General features: G+C 38.9%; 1 protein-coding gene and 1 long non-coding RNA gene across 2 annotated transcripts in view; both read right to left on the bottom strand.

Moving 5' to 3' along the window:
• Positions 1–1,726: 1,726 nt before the first annotated feature.
• LOC147763073 (uncharacterized) lies at positions 1,727–11,026 on the bottom strand. The gene is made up of 2 exons (XM_087010085.1): positions 10,894–11,026; positions 1,727–3,806 (listed from the first exon to the last, which is right to left on the bottom strand). Exon 2 carries the CDS (start codon positions 3,210–3,212, stop codon positions 2,367–2,369), a length of 846 nt encoding a protein of 281 aa, XP_086866211.1. The 5' UTR covers positions 3,213–3,806; positions 10,894–11,026; the 3' UTR covers positions 1,727–2,366.
• Positions 11,027–16,873: 5,847 nt separating this feature from the next.
• Positions 16,874–23,736, bottom strand: part of LOC147763071 (uncharacterized) — a 57,481-nt gene continuing 50,618 nt past the window's right edge. Inside the window, exon 2 of the long non-coding RNA XR_015333441.1 lies at positions 16,874–21,402. This is a non-coding gene — a long non-coding RNA (uncharacterized LOC147763071). The remainder of the gene's footprint in view (positions 21,403–23,736) is intronic.

Here is a 23,736-nt window from a genome sequence, read left to right as displayed (position 1 = left end):
CAGGACAACCAATGTATGCCAGCTACATGGCAAGACAACTGAGACTGCCAGAACATGGCAGGATAACCGAGACTGCCAGAACATGGCAGGACCACGTAGACTGCCAGTTTCATGGCAGGACAGCCGAACCTGCCATCAGAATGACAGGACAGCCGAATCTGCGAGAACGCTGGCAGGACAACCAATGTCTGCCAGCAACAGGGCAAGACAACTGAGACTGCCAGAACATGGCAGGACAACCGAGACTGCCAGAACATGGCAGGACCACGTAGACTACCAGTTTCATGGCAGGTCAGCCGAACCTGCCATCAGAATGACAGGACAGCCGAATCTGCGAGAACGCTGGCAGGACAACCAATGTCTGCCAGCTACATGGCAAGACAACTGAGACTGCCAGAACATGGCAGGACAACCGAGACTGCCAGAACATGGCAGGACCACGTAGACTACCAGTTTCATGGCAGGTCAGCCGAACCTGCCATCAGAATGACAGGACAGCCGAATCTGCGAGAACGCTGGCAGGACAACCAATGTCTGCCAGCTACATGGCAAGACAACTGAGACTGCCAGAACATGGCAGGACAACCTAGACTGCCAGAACATGGCAGGACCACGTAGACTGCCAGTTTCATGGCAGGTCAGCCGAACCTGCCATCATTATGACAGGACAGCCGAATCTGCGAGAACGCTGGCAGGACAACCAATGTATGCCAGCTACATGGCAAGACAACTGAGACTGCCAGAACATGGCAGGATAACCGAGACTGCCAGAACATGGCAGGACCACGTAGACTGCCAGTTTCATGGCAGGACAGCCGACCTGCCATCAGAATGACAGGACAGCCGAATCTGCAAGTACGCTGGCAGGAGAGCCAATGTCTGCCAGCTACATGGCAAGACAACTGAGACTGCCAGTTTCATGGCAGGACAACCGAGACTGCCAGAACATGGCAGGACCACGTAGACTGCCAGTTTCATGGCAGGACAGCCGAACCTGCCATCAGAATGACAGGACAGCCGAATCTGCAAGAACGCTGGCAGGACAACCAATGTCTGCCAGCTACATGGCAAGACAACTGAGACTGCCAGTTTCATGGCAGGTCAGCCGAGACTGCCAGAACATGGCAGGACCTCGTAGACTGCCAGTTTCATGGCAGGTCAGCCGACCTGCCATCAGAATGACAGGACAGCCGAATCTGCAAGAAAGCTGGCAGGACAACCAATGTCTGCCAGCTACATGGCAAGACAACTGAGACTGCCAGTTTCATGGCAGGACAGCCGAACCTGCCATCAGAATGACAGGACAGCCGAATCTGCAAGAACGCTGGCAGGACAACCAATGTCTGCCAGCTACATGGCAAGACAACTGAGACTGCCAGTTTCATGGCAGGACAACCGAGACTGCCAGAACATGGCAGGACCACGTAGACTGCCAGTTTCATGGCAGGACAGCCGAACCTGCCATCAGAATGACAGGACAGCCGAATCTGCGAGAACGCTGGCAGGACAACCAATGTCTGCCAGCTACATGGCAAGACAACTGAGACTGCCAGTTTCATGGCAGGTCAGCTGAGACTGCCAGAACATGGCAGGACCTTGTAGACTGCCAGTTACATGGCAGGACAGCCGACCTGCCATCAGAATGACAGGACAGCCGAATCTGCAAGTACGCTGGCAGGAGAGCCAATGTCTGCCAGCTACATGGCAAGACAACTGAGACTGCCAGTTTCATGGCAGGACAACCGAGACTGCCAGAACATGGCAGGACCACGTAGACTGCCAGTTTCATGGCAGGACAGCCGAACCTGCCATCAGAATGACAGGACAGCCGAATCTGCAAGAACGCTGGCAGGACAACCAATGTCTGCCAGCTACATGGCAAGACAACTGAGACTGCCAGTTTCATGGCAGGTCAGCCGAGACTGCCAGAACATGGCAGGACCTCGTAGACTGCCAGTTTCATGGCAGGTCAGCCGACCTGCCATCAGAATGACAGGACAGCCGAATCTGCAAGAAAGCTGGCAGGACAACCAATGTCTGCCAGCTACATGGCAAGACAACTGAGACTGCCAGTTTCATGGCAGGACAGCCGAACCTGCCATCAGAATGACAGGACAGCCGAATCTGCAAGAACGCTGGCAGGACAACCAATGTCTGCCAGCTACATGGCAAGACAACTGAGACTGCCAGTTTCATGGCAGGACAACCGAGACTGCCAGAACATGGCAGGACCACGTAGACTGCCAGTTTCATGGCAGGACAGCCGAACCTGCCATCAGAATGACAGGACAGCCGAATCTGCGAGAACGCTGGCAGGACAACCAATGTCTGCCAGCTACATGGCAAGACAACTGAGACTGCCAGTTTCATGGCAGGTCAGCTGAGACTGCCAGAACATGGCAGGACCTTGTAGACTGCCAGTTACATGGCAGGACAGCCGACCTGCCATCAGAATGACAGGACAGCCTAATCTGCAAGAAAGCTGGCAGGACAACCAATGTCTGCCAGCTACATGGCAAGACAACTGAGACTGCCAGTTTCATGGCAGGACAGCCGAACCTGCCATCAGAATGACAGGACAGCCGAATCTGCGAGAATGCTGGCAGGACAACCAATGTCTGCCAGCTACATGGCAAGACAACTGAGACTGCCAGTTTCATGGCAGGACAGCCGAACCTGCCATCAGAATGACAGGACAGCCGAATCTGCGAGAACGCTGGCAGGACAACCAATGTCTGCCAGGTACATGGCAAGACAACTGAGACTGCCAGTTTCATGGCAGGACAGCCGAACCTGCCATCAGAATGACAGGACAGCCGAATCTGCAAGAACGCTGGCAGGACAACCAATGTCTGCCAGCTACATGGCAAGACAACTGAGACTGCCAGTTTCATGGCAGGACAGCCGAACCTGCCATCAGAATGACAGGACAGCCGAATCTGCGAGAACGCTGGCAGGACAACCAATGTCTGCCAGCTACATGGCAAGACAACTGAGACTGCCAGAACATGGCAGGACAACCGAGACTGCCAGAACATGGCAGGACCACGTAGACTGCCAGAACATGGCAGGACCACGTAGACTGCCAGTTTCATGGCAGGACAGCCGAACCTGCCATCAGAATGACAGGACAGCCGATTCTGCGAGAATGCTGGCAGGACAACCAATGCCTGCCAGCTACATGGCAAGACAACTGAGACTGCCTGTTTCATGGCAGGTCAGCCGAGACTGCCAGAACATGGCAGGACCACGTAGACTGCCAGTTTCATGGCAGGACAGCCGACCTGCCATCAGAATGACAGGACAGCGGAATCTGCAAGAACGCTGGCAGGAGAACCAATGTCTGCCAGCTAAATGGCAAGACAACTGAGACTGCCAGTTTCATGGCAGGACAGCCGAACCTGCCATCAGAATGACAGGTCAGCCGAATCTGCGAGAACTCTGGTAGGACAACCAATGTATTCCAGCTACATGGCAGGACCACATAGACTGCCAGTTTCATGGCAGGACAGCCGAACCTGCCATCAGAATGACAGGACAGTCGAATCTGCGAGAACTCTGGCAGGACAACCAAGTCTGCCAGCATCATGACTGGACAACCGAGACTGCCAACATGTCAGGACAACTGAGACTGCCAGAACATGGCAGGACAACGGAGACTGACATCAGAATAGCAGGACAACCCAATCTGCCAGCTACATGGCTGGACAGCCAAGTCTGACAGCATCATGTCAGTCTGGATCTGAACCCTAGATCTTTCATGGAGCATATATCCTATTTCCTGGAAATTCAGTAGCCGGGAGTCCCTGAAAGTAAAAGAAGAAAATCAGATGAAAAAAAAAAACTATTTCATACAGCAATGTGCAGATCATTACAACATCATATTTTGGCATTCTTTTACAGAACTAGATGGTTTTATAAGAACATCTCCTATGCAATGTTGGCATTTGCTGCATTTTTCCTATTTGCCTTGAACATTGATGTAAACCATATCAACTAAGTCATACTATCATTTAAAGCCAACATGTTCACTTTCATCCATTCTCGAAAACTCTGCAAGAACATACAGTATGTAGATCATTACAACATCTTATTTTGGCATTTATATATAAAATTTTATTCAACCTTGAAATAATATTAACATATTTAATGAAGCACCACATTTTCTTCAGTAGCAGACTTTACAATGCTTGTCAACAAACCAGGTGGCTGTTTATGCCTCTGTAAGAATCACTTTACAGATTATTACCAGAAAAAAACTTTTTAGAAAAAAAAACATGGACTAGCTTTGAATTTTGGAATGGATTAATTTAAACATTTGTTAGTATGGGTACGGGATTTTTGGAAAATCATTGTTTTCCCCAGGTATATACTTTCTTTGCCAAAACAACCAGTTGTTATCCCTTTAACAGTTATTTGTAGGGCATATTGATGATCTAGATCTTGCCTTGTTTCATTCCACTAGAGAGGTCAGGTCAACTTTGATAGTAAGATAAATATCAGCCAAAAGGATCTTATGTGATAGAAAAATTCATGATCTTTCCAAAACATTTTATTTTTTGGAAATCAAGCAAGCCAATCAAAAGTTATTAAATTTAAAAGAATGCAAGTCGCCCACAAAATTTTGAAAAAGTCTGGTATCCAAGCATATATGTAACAGTGGAAGCCAAAAGTGTCACCTCATTGCCCAATAAATAAAACAAAATTGGCACAACTTTTGAATGGAGTAAAATATCCATTTGAAATTTTCTGGAAAGTTACAGTATGCCAAGAAAAATCTGACAAGATATTATTTTCTATAACTCATCCATTATTTCCATGGCAACCGTTGCTAAATATCAACAGTGATCAACACTTTTTTTTTCAACCTTAAGGCAGGGTAGGAAATAAGGACCGGCAGCCCGGGACGGCTCAATTGTCACCCGGGCGGTCTCTTTCCAAAAGTTGCCAGTCCGTCGGTCTGGCCATTTTCTGGCCCCTAAAATAATTGTATATCAATATGCACGTTCACATTAAGCAGATTTGGCTAAAATAAAACGAAAACAATAAGGCTAGCCCTTCAAGAAATCGACACTCTCAAAAAATGAACGAAAACCGAAAGTACATGGTTATTCAATGTGTTCCCTGCATGCCTAACGCAAAGACCCATGTTATGAAACATCTGATACAAAGTATCAAACGCAGCATTTATATGCTTGTTTCTGAGACAAGTGACGAACGATGTGTGGTCATTCAAATTCACACAATCTCATCTAATTACACAGTTTAAGTTTTGCTTCTTCTATAATCTGTAATTATAATTGTACGATGTCTTTCTCATAAAAAACTAGAGTATCAGAGAGGCGATACCGCCTCCGAATATTGTACCACCAGCTGGAGCAAGCGCATTCATATAGACCCCCACATACACAAAATAAGGGACACAGCCACCAGTCTTGTGCTTGACAAGCTGTAAAAATGCAATCAACAAGAATTTTCAAAATATGCAAAAAATATATATGACTAAAAATGGTACAATCAAAGTTAAGTTCATTGTAAGGTAGGTCAAAGGTCAATTTCAAGGTCACAGTAAATTGCCAGTATATGACTTCCTATTCAACTTCAATAGTAACTATGGACCTATCTCTGCCAATTTTGGAGATAAAAGGGAACCAAAATTTACAAAGTTCAGTTCATGGTGAAAAGTAGGTCAAAGGTCAATTTCAAGGTCACACTAAGGTTGCCAGTATATGACTTCATATTCAAGTTCAATAGAAACTACGGACCTATCTCTGCCAGTTTTGGAGAAAAAAAGGAACCAAAATTTGCAAAGTTCAGTTCATGGTGAAAAGTAGGTCAAAGGTCAATTTCAAGGTCACATTTAGATTGCCAGTATACGACTTCCTATTCATGTTCAATAGCAACTATGGACCTATCTCTGCCAGTTTTGGAGATAAAAGGGAAGCAAAATTTGCAAAGTTCAGTTCATGGTGAAAAGTAGGTCAAAGGTCAATTTCAAGGTCACATTCAGATTGCCAGTATATGACTTCCTATTCAAGTTCAATAGTAACTATGGACCTATCTCTGCCAGTTTTGGAGATAAAAGGGAAGCAAAATTTGCAAAGTTCAGTTCATGGTGAAAAGTAGGTGAAAGGTCAATTTCAAGGTCACATTTAGATTGCCAGTATACGACTTCCTATTCATGTTCAATAGCAACTATGGACCTATCTCTGCCAGTTTTGGAGATATAAGGGACTAAATGTTATAATTTTGGAGTTACCATAATGTGCCATAAATTTCCTACAGAAAAAATTAATTAAAATAAAGAAAAAGTCATTTTGGTCAAAATTCTTGAAATGGGAGGTGCTCTGAAGTTCCAGATGTTCAAATTTGATGAAATAATGTCATTTCTGACCACAAGTTGTCTGCTTTGCCAAGCCTTATGTTTTATTTTTCCGGAGTTCAAAATTTATTATCCATTACCGTGCTGCACATTTTGCTTTCACCACCAATATGTACTTTTTGATACAGCGTAACTTTGGAGATAAAAGTCAAGCAAAATTTGCAAAGTTCAGTTCATGGTGAAAAGTAGGTCAAAGGTCAATTTTAAGGTCACATTTAGATTGCCAGTATATGACTTCCTATTCAACTTCCATAGTAACTATGGACCTATCTCTGCCAGTTTTGGTGATAAAAGGGAAGCAAAATTTGCAAAGTTCAGTTCATGGTGAAAAGTAGGTCAAAGGTCAATTTTAAGGTCACATTAAGATTGCCAGTATATGACTTCCTATTCAAGTTCAATAGTAACTATGGACCTATCTCTGCCAGTTTTGGAGATAAAAGGGAACCAAAACTTGCAAAGTTCAGTTCATGGTGAAAAAAAGGTCAAAGGTCAATTTCAAGGTCACATTTAGATTGCCAGTATATGACTTCCTATTCAACTTCAATAGTAACTATAGACCTATCTCTGCCAGTTTTGGAGATAAAAAGGGAAGCAAAATTTGCGAAGTTCAGTTCATGGTGAAAAGTAGGTCAAAGGTCAATTTCAAGGTCACATTTAGATGGCCAGTATATGACTTCCTATTCAACTTCAATAGTAACTATGGACCTATCTCTGCCAGTTTTGGAGAAATAAGGGACTAAATGTTATAATTTTGGAGTAACCATAATGTGCCATAAATTTCCTACAGAAAAAATTAATTAAAGAAAAGGTCATTTTGGTCAAAATTTTTGAAATGGGACGTGCTCTGAAGTTCCAGATGTTCAAATTTGATGAAATAATGTCATTTTTGACCTCAAGTTGTCTGCTTTGCCAAGCCTTATGTTTTATTTTTCCGGAGTTCAAAATTTATTATCCATTACCATACTGCACATTTTGCTTTCATCACCAATATGTACTTTTTGATACAGCGTAACTCGAAAACCGTATGGAATACAAAAAAACCGAGACCACTTCCAGTGTTGGGCTTTACATGCTCTATAAAATGCAAAAAAGAATGGGTCTCTAGCATTAACGGTTCCCGAATTAGAGACAGTTTTCAGTTTCGGTATCTTATGGCCGCTACTCCTGTGAAAATGCACCGATTGACCCCAAATTCACTGAGATGAAAGATGACCTGAAGGGTAACACTTTCCAATAATATTATTGGTTAAGTCTGTGTGGTGTCTGAATAACAGGGCAAATAATTTTTTTTTCGTAAAAAAATTCATTTTTTTGAAAATTTTGGCCCGTTTGACCTTGCAATAAAGGTCAAAGGTCAAATCCAAGGGCATATTTGAAATCTACACATATGACTTTTGTAGAAATTTTTCCCATAATTCCTTCCGTAGGGTAGATAATTAGCATTTAATTTTGCCATTTTTAGACAAGGGTGCATTGCAATGAGTGCCACATCTAGACCCCAAAACCGACAAAGCCCAAATTTTACGTGGAACGAGTTGAGATTATAGGTGACCTAAATCCAAGAGATGGGTACGGGGGCCCTTACCATCTAGGAGGAGAAGCGGTAACGGTAGCCGTCCGGCGGAGCCGGCGGAACGATCCGGACGGGACTAAAACCATGTGTACCGCCAGCGCTAACGCTGGTGGTACAATTAATTGAATGACGTCACGACGCACGTGGATTATACAAGATTGCGCCCAAGTCGCAGTCAGGAGTACCCCTGTCGCAGTCTACCCTCTGTAAGTATTTTGGTGCTAATAACGTATGTGATGCCCCAGCATGTAAGAAAAGAACACAGGAAGGTATCAGACAGTCAAATAAAGTGTATGATGACACCAAAGCAGGGCTCCACAAGTAAAAATTCAGTTTGGACTAGTGAATTTGCAGGGTGGGCTGTCCGACGAACAGGTTATGTTTTATTAGAACTTAAGAACAAAAATCTTGAAAAAGTAAATTTTTGTTGCATATTCTCTTCCTGGATTGCACTGAAAAGAGTGGCCTACATTTGGTACAAAACATGTGGTCCCAAAACGAAGTCTAAGCAAACTTACCACCAAATTATGAAAGTGAACACCTTCCAGAACTTCACAAGACAAAATTTATCCACATAACAGGCTGAATACTGAATATTTATTCGCTTAAAAATCTAAGTGCTCTAGTAACAAAGACCATTCCTTAAATAGAAACTACACAAGTACTGGGTACAACAGCCAGATTGGACTGGTTGTATCTAGTTTGTTGTCAAGGCATACTGCCCGTCAATCAAATGTGTTGCACGCTATCTCCTCACAACCATATGAACATGGAAATTCAAACTTTGGGACTGAAGATTTTGTTGAAATGTTGTTTATTTGCATAGCCTAAAATTTTGCTTTATTTGTTTTATTTTATGACTCTAGCACCACCTGTGTTATTTACAGTTCAAAATTTGGTGCTGGAATTTGATAAATAAGCAATGCTATCATATACCAGTGTGGTATTGATGTAAGGAAGAAAATTAGTAATAAAAATATGAGAATTTAAATAAAAAGGGGGAATTTTTTTAATGACTGACTTAATTTAATTCATACTGTATATTAAAAAAACCAAACACATGTTACCCCTAAAGAAAGCAAATTGAAGAAAGCAATATCAATTTAAAAACTTTAAAATTTGTGACATTTATATAAGTAAACTATTATACAATGAATATTCTTCCATTTTTAATGAAATTTATTCAAATATTACAAATTTTGAATATTTTAATAAGATAAAATAACACTGCCCCCCCCCCCCCCCCCACCTCCAGCTCACAGTATTTTTTAAAGACTTAACCCGCACGAAAACGAAGTAGATGCTCCAGCGCAGTAGACTACTGCAATCATACTGCAAACATGCTTCAAATCTGCTTCGATGTGGGAGCTAATTAGCATATTTGAAACATGCTTCTATCATGCTGCTAATCTACTGCATTAATGCTCCTCCTCTGTACAACCCTATGTAATTTTTGAAGTAGAATTGCAGTAGGCTATACTGCATTTCTACTGCAAATATGCTCCACACCACTACTGCGTTAATGCTTCTTTGCTACTTCGATACTACTGCATTTTCATGCGGGTTGGTTAAACTTCATGTGAATCTGTTATCAAATTTCAGATTTACAATAAGTGGACCCTGCACCCCAAACCCTGGGAAAAGCCCTGATCGAAACCATGTTAAAACAATAATAACTCTTCCTTTGAGATTCAAAATTCCGCAAGTAATACATTCTAAACAACACATGGAAATATATTATTTTGCATTTCACCACTAAAACGGCTGTTATTGTAGTAAAACTAAAAACTGCTTGTCAATAGGGCTTTCGGTGCCTTTCTTCCCGGTCGTCAAGGCATCCGTTGCCAAGGATGTTGGTGCATCACGCAGATTCTCGCGTGCATTCGAGACCAAAATAACATGTGGCAGGATAAGATATAGCAGGCGCATGACACAATCCTCAAACGTAAGTTGCGAGTTTTTGTTCAATGTGTCGGATAATGAAAAGCCCAGAACTGCACACGTTGTAGATATAAATGCATTCTGAGCAGTAAGGCGATTATATCGTATGAATCTTATTTTATTGTAATAAAGTGTTGTTGTTGTCTGCTTTTCCCGCGGTTTTAAGTAGGTCATCAGAAAACCCCGCTCGATATCGCGTGACTTATGCAATGTCAGAGAGGGCTCCGTCAGTTAAAATCTCTTAAGAGATTTTAACAAAAAAACAAGCATTTAGGAAAAAAACCCTGGACTTACTTTGAATGCAGGAATGGGGTTGTTGACCATTGGTAAGTACGGGAAAATTGCCGTTTATGCCAGGAAAATTCAATTTTTGGCCAAAACGAAGAGTTATTATGACTTTAAATTGGACATATATGCAAGATTAAATATTCAGGAGTTCACAAGTATGAAGAAATGACTTTTTATCTGAAAATAAATCCACTGCATTTTCCAGGCTCATTTGACTGAATATCTTGGTAAAAAATACATTACATGTATGACTACACATATTAATGTTTACAAAGTTTACCAAGAGGTATTAATGGAAAAAAATGGTTTTGATGAACAACCAGAAAGATTTCAGAAGTATGCCCATGGAGCATTTGTAACAAGCGGGTTATGCAACTAACCTCTGATTATGACAATCACAGTGAATCAGACTTTTCCGATTTGGGTTCAGAGCATAACGTTTCAGATGCTGACAGTGAAGAATCTACTTGAATAAATTCACTTTGAGACTAAGAGTCCCTGTTTCAATATCGTTCTTGCCTGCAATTGGTTTAATCAGGCAATTTTCAAAAAAAAATCAGGACTGGCTACTTTTGGTCAGGGCTGGATACTTTTCAAGTTGCCAGCCCTGCTGCCCGGCTTCAAATTTATACGAATTTCATACCCTGCAACTTGATGTCATTTTTTGTGCTTAATTTTTGGCTGAGATGTGGCAATTGTAGCAACGTACCCTAAATATCTGTCTTCTCCATCTTCTACTGACCTCTATGATCATTTGTCACCTGAATTACATAATAATGTACAGAATACCCTGTGGGAGCAGACGGCTAGCTCGCATGGCGGTTATTTAGGAAATTATTAGACTTGGCCTCGTTTTCAAAGAGGGGAGGGGGGCGCAGCTCCAAGAGAAAATAGCATAGAGACCGGTAATATGTAGAATACGTGTTTATACAATGGCCTTTCGAGTTTTATACTAATAAACTTAACGAGACGATATAGTATATAATTATGTAACATTTTATACACCAAAGGAATATCCGTGCATCGATTTCACTGAATGTTCTCTTATAATATAGTTACTGGCGAGTAGCAAAATTGGTACTAGAAGTTGTGAAAGATACAACATTGTAAACTAACCATAGGCATGTTTTAAAATATATGAATCTTAAATTTGGCTTTAAACATGTTTACTTTTTGCCTGCGGGGTGTGGGTGTGTGTGCAAATGTATTGTATCAATTTTGAGAAAAAAAAAAACATTAACCCAAAATATGTTTTATTGCGCCATTGGTTTGACATTTTGAGTGGAATAGCGTCATAAAAATGGCAATATAACACAGATGAATAATATATATTTGTGTTTGTATGTCTTGTCAGTAAGTGATAGGCAAATAATCATTTAAGGGACTGTTGGTTTTGACCATTACGGAATTGTTTTTGCAAGCAAAACTTTGGTTTTTAGTCTGGTTAGGTGAACCAATCTTAATGCTCTTGAGGATATGACAGCTAGCATCTGTGTTTTGTTATCATACCTTTATTTTCCATTTGTGTATTGCAAATTTAAACTTTGAAGGTGCTGAAGGTCCAGAGGGCCTGCACTTCATGTACCATAAATAAATCTACAGGTTCTTATTCTGTGGAGGTCCTTCAGTCGCTTCTTACATATGATTAATTTCTCTCTCTCTTTCTCTCTCTCTCTCTCTCACACACACACACACACACACACACACACCTGCAAATGCATCACTTCTAAGTTAATTTGTGCCAGCCTTTAAAAGGAAATTAGTTGTTTCACAAAAATAAAGAACATATCAAACATTCAGATACATCATTTCATAAGTACAATATTTATTCTTTATAGCATTTGTGGTGCTTTTACTGCATAGAATATAACTATATAGAAGTATGTTTATAATTTTGTTTGTACTGTTACTGCATAGAATATAGCTATGTAGAAGTATGTTTATAATTTTGCTGCCCCCCCCCCCCCCCCCCCCCCGGCATTTGAGGTGCAAAAAAAAAAATAATAATAATAATAATCGCAAAGGTAAAAAAAATTGCAAAGTTGGTATCAATTCTGTGAGAAAATGCGCTCATGGCCACTAGACAATCATTCAACAATCTGTTTACAAAGGAGTACTGTTTTTAGCTAACTCACTTCATGCCAAAAAGCTCACCCTCCCTTAGGGAGCTATCCCCCAGGCCAATTGGCGTGTTATATTGAAAAAATGACTGTACTTATGGCAAAATGAACCCACAATTTCTGACTTCTGATTGAGCAATGAATAACAGTTAAAATGCACCAGAATGCAGTATTATACATACTTTTTTTTTTTTAATTTTCCACACCATGGGAGGGGGACACCCCCTCCCCCCTCGGGGGCTTTGCCCCCTCGTGTCCGCTTACTGCCCCCCTGGCATTTTGCTCAGGCTACGGCCCTGGATAGTGGGTATACCACATTTTGTGGTGCCCCGACTTGCATATGTTTTCTAACATTTTCAGGCCTTGATTCAAATTGGGTTTTTAATTGAATGATGGGTGTGCAACTTTGCCCAAAGTTCAATTCCAGATAAACTTTGTTTATCAATACTGTCATGAATTAAGTATAAATAGTGCAGTTTAAGGTAAAGATTGATTGTAAATGGTGCTGTTTAAGTTTACCTATTACAAATATTGCAATTTATGATTATTAATTTCAGTATGTATGTGTGTGAGTGTGCAATAAATATTATGTAGTTAGAATTTTTTTTTAGAGATATTCTATTGAAAACTCTATTAATTTCTTCTAGGCTTGAATAGAAATAATTTTTTCCTTTGGCATATACACTTTAGAATAACTGTACAGAACATGTATTAGTGTATAACTTGCCTGGGCTATTACCTAAAAATCCCTGAAAAATACTTGAGTTAGAGCCTTAAAGGTCCTTGAAAGCCAATTGTTCTTATGTGTCTGTATGAATCCTTGCCAGTGAATTTTGTGATAGAGTTGTTGGAATGACTAAATAATATACATTGTAGTATTCAGTGGTACAGTACAGTTGTATGGGATTTTGAACCCTTTAAAACTGAATTCATGGTCAAGTGTACATGAAAGAACTACTAGTAATTTTGCTATAAATAACTGCACACAGACACTCCATTGTAAAAGTTAGATATTAGCTTTTGCCTAACTTAGAGAATATGGGGAGATTATCATATTATATTATAATACACAACTACTAATATAATGTATATGAACACAGTGATGTGGGAAGAGGTATAGTCAAGCACCTAAAAATGTTATGCATATAATGCATATGCATATCAATTCCAGCATTATATTTCAAGTTAAATTTTTAATATTTTAATTTGTAGATGAAGTACACTCCTCTGTGACTGTTAAGAAAAAGATGTTGAAGATACACCTAACTAATCATGCTTTGCCAAAGATCATGCAGGTGCAGGACAGGAAAGAGAGAGAAAAATGAAGATTACATTCATATGACCACTGATTTTATTTAAATAGACAATGTCTGAGATTTTGCCTGAAGGAAGAGACTTTATGTGATTTTATAGACTTACTAGTAACTTATCTACTTAATGACAGTTCTTTTGAATTTTAAACATCTTACCTGATATTAATCAAGGGTTTCTGGATTTAAATTTAATTTAATGAAGATTTTTTAAAAATTGAAATAATTGTGATTCTTGGATTGGGTGAAAAAACTGCCTTGACTCCAGGAATAAGGTGGAAAGTTCTTTCACAGGACTGGTAATAATTTTCTTGACATGAATCATTTAACAATTGTTTGAATTTAATATTAAAATATCTTTATAAAAAGTTTCTTTGAGATGTATTTTTGTATTATTTTTCCATTCACATCACATTACTTAGTTGGTTGAAGGTATTTGTTCAGTGTAATGTTATGAATTAATTAAACAGTTTAAAATATATCACTAATCTTTTTGTTTCAACCACAACACAGGCAGATCAAGTCCTTTGAAGAATTCATCCATTAATCAGCTTGCTAATTTTTCAGTTATACCTTGCAGTCTGCAGATTTCAGATGCTTAAGATATTTCATCAGGACACTGATCTGCCTGTGCATCAGACATGTTATTACAGTGCCCTACTACGTATGTGATTCTGGATAAAATTATTTTGCCTTTGGTTCAATGATGTAAATCACTGTGCTCCTGGTTTTAGGTTGGGTCGTTAATCATTGTGCAAATTGCAGATACCTCAGTGACCCGTTGGCCTACCGTTGGCCCAATGTTAATGCAATGTTGGTTTGAGGTATGTTGGATCGATGTTGGTTATTAGTAGAACCAACATAAATACACTGTTGGTTTCAGGTTGGGTAATTGTTGGGCCCATGTTGAATATTAGTTGACCCAATGTAGGGCCAACATAGTTTGGTTGGTAATATGTTGGCAATGCTTTAGCATTGAAATTGACTAACGTTGGGCCAACGTTGGCCAAATACATTCAGCCAACCGTCGGCCAAAGTGAGCACTTAGATGGAAACCCAACGTTGGGCCAACATGTGCATGGGCAACCAAGGCAAGTCTTGGTCCTTGTAGCTGTTGTCTCTCAGGGTGCAAGTCTTGGTCCTTGTAGCTGTTGTCTCTCAGGGTGCAAGTTTTGGTCCTTGTAGCTGTTGACTCTCAGGGTGCAAGTCTTGGTCCTTGTAGCTGTTGTCTCTCAGGGTGCAAGTTTTGGTCCTTGTAGCTGTTGATTTTCAGGGTGCAAGTCTTGGTCCTTGTAGCTGTTGACTCTCAGGGTGCAAGTCTTGGTTCTTGTAGCTGTTGATTTTCAGGGTGAAAGTTTTGGTCCTTGTAATATATCTCGCCTCTCACATGCCTCCCCATGCATCTGGTCGAATGGAGCCCAGATTAAATTATGATATTATACACATATTAAATGTGCACATGCATGCACACACACTAACATGCACACATACATACGAACAGTGTTGCTCAAGCAACCTGGTCTTATAATACTAAATCTGGTCTTCATGAAAATAATTAATTTTGTAATGAATAGACTTTGAATGAGTTTTCAGTTCTGTATTTTTGCCCAAATCCTATTTGTACACAGATAGTTTCTATTCCATTTTTTTGTTTTCAGGCGACATAAAAGACAGAAAGAGTATGTCAGATGCTGAGAGCATTAAAGATCGAAAGAGGTAAGATGGTATACACCAATTTAACAGGCATTCATTAAACACACAATAAGCGGACTCTCTTGCACAATTACTAAGTTAATTCACTGTTATCTGTTTTTATTGCATGTATATCTTTGAATATGTAATATCCTTATTGTGGACAATTATGGTTTCTTTTTTTTTTTCTTCAGTTGATGTTCAAGACACAACAGCTGTGACAGCAGACATATGAAGGAGAGAGGTTAAGACAGCAGGGGCAATAGAATAAGGATCTATTTATTACACTGATGGAATGTGACTATGAATGTACACACACACACACACACACACACACACACACGTGCATACACATTCCTTATGTTTTGCCAACACAGTTTGTGCTTTTTGTAAGTTTAAAATGATACTTCGCAAATTTGTTAGCTCTAAACAATGGTAAATATTTTAATGCAGTTTCATACATGAAATGAGATGCACTGACTGCTTATTGAAGGTTATTTATTATTGCATTTAGTAAGTAATACTGTGTCATATATTTCAGCTCCCAAGGACTGCTGCCAATCAAGGTGGAGGAAGTCTTTTCAGATCTTGCTTCAGATGCAGGCCAAGAACATAAATGGTTATAATTATTATCATTCATTATTAAATCTAATCATTTCAGACATTTAGAATTGAAAAAATTACATTATTTATAAAAGAACAGATTCATTTTACAGTCACAAGAAAGTTCTTTTCTTGTTTCCTTGCTTTAAAGACATCATAACAAAGTTAACTTAAAGAGTTTTGGAGGAAAACTTAGTCAAACAGCTGGCAAAACTGTACATGAAAGCAGTATTATATGATAGCAGCCAGGAGCTGGTGGTTATAGAGTTACTGTCGACATCTTTTTACAGCTAACACATTTTAACTGAATTATATTTTAATATTTTCATCTTCAGGGTGGTCAGTGCACATCTATTATTAGCTCTGTGGCAGACAGTTTGAACACTTCAGAATATCATTTTCTTAAAATACCTTTATTTTACTGGTACAAAAAAATATTGATTATGTTATTGAATGGGTTGTGTCTTTTTTTCTTTTCTAAATAAAAGAGAAAAATTTGCTAAAAGGTGATTTTAATATTTATAAGTAGCCAGCAATGTTGAAGGGTGGGATGCTGAAGGGGGGTTGTTGTTATCTGAAAAAGTGAATTTTCTTTACTCCTTCAGTTGATCCAACTTAGGATACATCACAGTAATGGTACCATGATAGGCTTTGGACCCTTTCCAGCAAAAAGGGCAATTTTTTCAAACCAACATCCTCGAATATGGGCCTAAACAAATAATTTGGCCTGTACACCATAAATGGATTTTGATCATACAAATGTAGTTCAAAAACTTTGACTTTCATCCAAACTTTTTTTTTCATTTATAACTATATCCATATGTGACATTCAAATAATGTTTTTATTTTTATGAACTGTCCCTTAAAGTAGAGAATTTCTTTCATGGGGTTTTAATTTAAAATCTCTACATCACTCAACTTAAAAAGAAATGACCACTGAAACAAAAACAAATCCAACTCTTGGTTACTGTCATGGCAGGAAGTTTTATTACAAAAAGTGTGCCAGATGTTAACAGCGCTGAAGACAGAGCCCTGACAGAAATGTCTGTACATTATTATTATGTACTCCTTTAATGCACTCATGAAGCTAATACATACCTTAACTTGTAAAGATAATGCTGCAGTAAATTAGGGACCACAGTTGTAGATGTTCAAGTTTAAACACACTGGACAATTTGGAGAAGAATAAATACATGCCACGCCCATACAATGTAAATTGGCTGGTACAAGTGTAATTGTTCAAAAATGTAACTAAATCAATGCCATGCTTGCTTAATACATAAAAGAGAATAACTTTATAAAAGAAGATTCAAAGAGAAATATTCAGAAAAACGGATTGACTAATAAATGCACATATCAATTCTATTTTCAACTGTAATCATTTTGAACACAAATCTGTCACTCAAAAGGCAACACCTCACACTAACTGTTCGTAACAGGTAAACAATTCAGAGAAAACCATCAGATTATAAAAAATGTGTGAAAAAAACTAAGTACACCCAGGAGTCCCTCCTTCCACGAGGCAGAGATTTAAGATTGTACAACTTTTAACACAGCCCAATACACAAGTTGTGCAACAGTTAAGGAAATAGAAATTATTTCCAAAGTCTGATGATAAACACTGAGATTTTTAAAAAATATCACTGGAATTGGGGCAGTATTGTTTCATATGAAATTTACTAACAGCAGAGTAATAGACTGTAGAGACAGGCATACCTGGAAGGAAAGATGTCCCACACAAGCCCATCATTATATACCTTACTAGTCATATCATTTATTGCGTTGCAAGGAACCAGTCTGAAAAAGAAATGATAATACCAATATAATAAATGAAAATTTATTTTTAGATAATCTGACAGCTGGAGGTGTTTGGTATAGGACTGTCCTAGGAGACTGGGAAACCCATCGTGGTTTCAACCTTACAATACACAATAATTTGGGTGTCCCTTCTCTGAGGGCAGCGATGCTCCTGCCCACAGCTTTCACCATAGAGTGAAAAATTGTAAAGCCACAAATAGTATACTCTTTTTTTAAATATCAAAATGAGAAAATGATGATCTAAGATGAAAATAACTTGCTTTTAAATTGAAAAAGAAAATGAAAGTTCCACATGTTTAGGTATTTTTATACCTTTATCAATTCCTCACAGAGTACACCTTCCAGCTCTCCTGCCCAAGAACTCCACCTCTGAGTGGAACTTTAGTTAAAGACATAAAAAGATCCTAGATTTTATTCCATCCTAAAAGACTGATGGGTAATCAAGGATTTCTTTACATTCCATATTTTATTTTGAACAGCCAAGGCCACAGTAAGAGTAATTCTCAAAGAAAACCTATTAAAAGCTAAACTAATGGGCAGGGGAACTTCCCTTGGGGGATGGAACCCCAAGAGAGGTGTGAACCTGTCAAGGTTCACCAGTATGGGAGTCCCATCTCTTAGGGCAGAGTATCTTTGTATATTACTTTTTTATTTTGAACAGCCCAGGCCACTGTTAGAATAATCTTGACAAATAACTTTTTAAAGGCTAAAGTGGCGGACAGGGAAACTGCCCTCAGGGGGAAGGGACACTCAGCATGGTGTCAATTTGCCAAGACACACCAACTTTTTAAAAGAAGATATTCACATGATTTTGTTCAATCAATATCACCCTAACATGCATGTACCAGGTATGATATAAATGCATGCAAGTGTTCAGTTTCTAACCAATCTGTATTAAGATTGTAATAAGACTGTCAGCGTAATACAGAAATAGGAAATTCGACAACAGCTTTTATCTATTAAAATGCTTTAAGCCCTCAAATGATAAAATTGATAATTAAAAGTTAACAATTAGGTTTGACTGCAAGATAAAAGGTCAGAAAGGGCTGAAGAATAAAGTGACTGGAAGGGGTCAGGAACATCATGTAACTTACTCTTTGACATGAAGACTTCATGAGCTGTTTCTCTATTTCAGAAAAACCAGGCAAAGTTATATAACTTATAACCTATAGGTTTCACAGCACATTGCAAGAGGCTGAAAAGTTTCAACCATGAGAGGTTAACAAGTAGTAAAAATAAATGAAAAATAAATAAATAAGAAAAAACTGGGAAGGCACATCAAAGATCATGGAGCCAGACATGATAGCACTGGAACTGCTGAGAAATACCAAAGAAAAAAGTTTTTGTGAAAAATCTTTCAGGCCACTTTGTACCAAATTTAACAGAGCCAGAAGAAAAACTTTCCAGTGCAACATGTATAAAGAAAAATAAATGACACAAATCACATTGAAAAAAAAACTTGTCATTTATAAGACATTAAATCCAAACATGAAGAATCAAGTGTAAAAATAATTTTAATTAATTAATTAAAATGCACTTCTGAAGACCACAACCTAATTAATGGTGATGCTTGCTATGTGGAGCTACATGTATAAGCCTTATAAATGAAATGGGCAAAGTAAATAGAATTTGAGTATCTTAAATAGAGAAGTATAATTTTTAAAGAGGCAAAATAGGTAGACAAGTTTTAAAATTCCTGATACTCACATTTAAATTTTTAAAATGAGCAATTTCCATTTATTGTTATGTAAATTCAATAAAAATGCATGTTTGAGAGGATCCCTCTCAAAAACAAGCTGAACATGGTATATATAGATATAAACAAAGGTCACCAACATCTCATACAACTCTGTTAACCTCTTAGATGTGACCTTTAACCTAAAAGACTGATATTTTGGACCATACAAAAAACCTAATACAGTAAAACCGTATATTCACTGCAAATCTAACCACTCAGAAAGTGTCATCAATGCTTTATTGAACTCAATAAATGAGGTTATCCACAATTTCCAGCAATGAAAACATGTTCAAAACCTCAAAGAGTGAGTACTAAGATATGCTTAGTAACATGGATATTGAAAAACTAGCAAGTAATTCAGTTTCATGGGCTATAAAAGACACTGAAAATGCTAATGTGTGAAAGATAAAATATTCAAACAAAAATAAAACAGAATTATTACCGTAAATGTAAAGCAATCAGGCCGCTTTTCGAAAGCAACCTGCCTCTTTACCAAACAAAGCCACTCAGTAAACTTAATATAAAACAAAAATAAGGTTTGGCAGTTACAGGGTGAACATCACCATAAGTAGAATTATTACCGTAAATGTAAATAGATTGTGCCAATTTTCAAAAGTAACCTGCTTCTTTGCCAAACAAAGCCAATTAGTAAACTTAAAGTAAAACAAATAATACGGAAAAAGCTAATGTCCCTACATAGGGAGGTAAGAAAATTTGATTCATGAAACTCATATTGTTATTTGACTGTCTTGAAAATTGCTGCATCCATCATTTTGTTTGTCTGTTACATGTGAAGTTCAGTAGTCCTGTGTCTCCTAGTACAGTGTAGTAGTCTTGAGTCCTTGTGTTCCATTGTGGCAGTATAGTCCTGTGTATCCTAGAACGGTGTAGAAGTCTGGGGTCATTGTGTTCCATTGTGGCAGCATAGTCCTGTGCCTGCTAGTACAGTGTAGTAGTCTTGAGTCATTGTGTTCCATTGTGGTAGTATAGTCCTGTGCCTGCTAGTTCAGTGTAGTAGTCTGGAGTCATTGTGTTCCATTGTGGTAGTATAGTCCTGTGCCTGCTAGGACAGTGTAGTAGCCTGGAGTCACTGTGTTCCATTGTGGCAGTATAGTCCTGTGCCTGCTAGGACAGTGTAGTAGCCTGGAGTCATTGTGTTCCATTGTGGCAGTATAGTCCTGTGCCTTCTAGGACAGTGTAGTTGTCTGGAGTCATTGTGTTCCATTGTGGCAGTATAGTCCTGTGCCTGCTAGGACAGTGTAGTAGTCCAGAGTCATTGTGTTCCATTGTGGTAGTATAGTCCTGTGCTTCCTAGTACAGTGTAGTAGTCCAGAGTCATTGTGTTCCATTGTGATAGTATAGTCCTGTGCCTGCTAGGACAGTGTAGTTGTCTGGAGTCATTGTGTTCCATTGTGGCAGTATAGTCCTGTGCCTGCTAGGACAGTGTATTTGTCTGGAGTCATTGTGTTCCATTTTGGCAGTATAGTCCTGTGCCTGCTAGGACAGTGTAGTTGTCTGGAGTCATTGTGTTCCATTTTGGCAGTATAGTCCTGTGCTTCCTAGTACAGTGTAGTAGTCCAGAGTCATTGTGTTCCATTGTGGTAGTATAGTCCTGTGCTTCCTAGTACAGTGTAGTAGTCTGGAGTCATTGTGTACCATTGTGGCAGTATAGTCCTGTGCCTGCTAGTACAGTGTAGTAGTCTGGAGTCATTGTGTACCATTGTGGCAGTATAGTCCTGTGCCTGCTAGTACAGTGTAGTAGTCTGGAGTCATTGTGTACCATTGTGGCAGTATAGTCCTGTGCCTGCTAGTACAGTGTAGTAGTCTGGAGTCATTGTGTACCATTGTGGCAGTATAGTCCTGTGCCTGCTAGTACAGTGTAGTAGTCTGGAGTCATTGTGTACCATTGTGGCAGATGATGATGGACAGATGATGGACTGGAAAAGACAAAAAAGTGTACTCTAGAGGGTAATATAGATGTGGGTGAACACATAGAAAGAATTAAACCATGGCAAACTAAAAAACCCAAGGAAAATAATAGGAACATTAACTTAGCTTGCATTATTGATGTACAAAATGTTATTGAGAGATTGGATCTTGGCAGTGTGGAGAAAAAGGAAATTGATTCAATTTTTGATAAGACTGCTGAAATATTGTTGAGTTCAGCTAAGAAAATATTTGGATCTTATAGATATAACAACAATAAAACTAAATTTCCCCCCAAAAAAGAATAAAGAGTGGTTTGGCAATGAGTGCTGTATCGCACGTAAGGAGTACTGTAAATGTTATTGTAAATATAAGAAATATGGATCCACTATATTTAAACAAGGAGTTCTTGATGCCCAGAAACATTATAAAACTGTAATGAATAAATCTTTTACTAACTATAGATACCAATTACACAATAAAATTAAGAATATGAGAAGTAAAAAATCCAAAAGAATATTGGAAAATGTTTAATGTAAAAGAAAAAAGTCCTGTAGTGATGGTGCAGTAGATCTAGGAGTAGATAATTTTTATCTCCGCCAAGGACGTTATGTTTTCACCCCTGTTTGTTTGTCTGTCTGTCCAGGCCCGTAGCCAGGGGGGTTCGGGGGGTTCGAAAGAACCGCCCCTTTTGCTGGGAAACTCTGGGTAAGATTTGATCTAGGTACATGAAGTTTTTATGGGAAAAGGTCCACTTTTTCAGAAAGAGAACCCCCCTTTTGAAATTGCTGGCTACGGGCCTGCTGTGTGCCTGTCTGTTTGTCATCAACATAGCTCAAAAAATTGTGGATGAATTTTGATGGAATTTTCAGGGTAGGTCAGAAATGGGTTAACTTAGAAGTGATTAGTTTTGGGGGTGATCCGGATCAATAATCAATCAATAATCAAAAAACTAAGTTATGGACCGATTTTGATGAAATTTTCTGGAACTGTCAGAAGTGGGCCAAGGAACAGATGATTAGTTTTTGGTGGTGAGCCAGATCAATAATCAATAATCAAAAATATCAAAAATTAAGGGGTGAACTGGCATTGGATGGAGACTTTGCTGCCTTGGCGGAGGTCTGCGGTCTCTGAGTGCTTTTCTAGTTATGAAGGTTAATGCTAATACTAATTATGAAACATTTACTTTTTATAGACGCTGACCAGATCTTTGATTATAGTTCAATGAACCTATATCGCTCGATGAAGTTGTAAATACTGTGAAATTACTCAGAAATAATAAGTCACCCGGGCCAGACACTTGCTAAATGAATACATATTATGGCACCATTATATTTAATCAGGAGTGGATTCAGGCTGTCTTCTGGGTCTTCCGGAAGACGGTCAGATTTTCAAGTTTTTATTGATAGGTATCTAATTTTTTTTGTCGGAAGATGGTCAAAAATGGAGGATGGATCAACAAAGTTAATTTGGAAAACTGTCAGAAAACATTCTGGATCCACCCCTGTTAATGTAGTATTTGATTCTGGAATTGTACCAGATGCATGGCTTAATGGACCCATTAAGCCAATATATAAAAATAAAGGATTAGCTCATGAACCATAAAACTACAGGCCTATTTCCTTGTTAAGTAGTTTAGCCAAGGTGTTCACATCGATTCTGAGCAAAAGGCTAACTACTTACTCAGATAGCACAGATATATTAAAGGAGAATCAAAGCGGATTTATAGCTAATTATTCAAAAGCCGATAATATCTTTACTTTGTACCCTTTGACTGAATTATCATTCTTAAAACAGAAGAAGTTATATTGTGCTTTTATAGATTTTAAATCCGCCTTCGATAAAATATAGAGAATGGGATTATGGAGAAAATTATTTAGTTACCAAATAAGTGGGAAATGCCTAAAGGTTTCTATGAATATGTACAATAATAGCGAGCGCAGATGTCCCTAGGTGGCGTTAGTTGTTCTATTTCGCGAAGCGCCATTAAAACTGTCCCCAGAGTATCAGATTTCAACCCGCTCTTACAATGCACGGCGTGTCTCAACTACTGCATCAGGAACAACCCTACCTTAACACGTGATAGAGAACAGCTGTTACTTCCTTTTGGGTATTGTTTTCGCGATCTACGAGAGGTCAGAAGTGAAAATTTTTAAGGGCAAACTTTTAAACTGATTTATTTTTTGAAGTCGGCAAAGGGCGGCAAGACAAAATATATGCCATTTAGAAGAACAAGGACTAAGGTTTCTAACCAACATTTCAGATTTTTGGGCAAATTTGGGCAAATATTTTTTTTGTAATTTATTTCAACGCCACCCCCCTCTCGCACACGCTTGTTGACCGCA

Source organism: Lingula anatina, chromosome 3, assembly GCF_051362555.1.
Source record: "Lingula anatina isolate TDL-2025a chromosome 3, LinAna3.0, whole genome shotgun sequence".
NCBI classification, from domain to species: Eukaryota; Metazoa; Brachiopoda; class Lingulata; order Lingulida; family Lingulidae; genus Lingula; species Lingula anatina.
The sequence above is the reverse complement of the archived record's forward strand: the minus strand, read 5'-3'. Positions and strand labels throughout refer to the sequence as shown.

Bases quoted from the DNA above. Each gene is read 5' to 3' on its own strand.
- LOC147763073 (XM_087010085.1), bottom strand. From the start codon at position 3,212: ATGAAACAGGCAGTCTCAGTTGTCTTGCCATGTAGCTGGCAGGCATTG.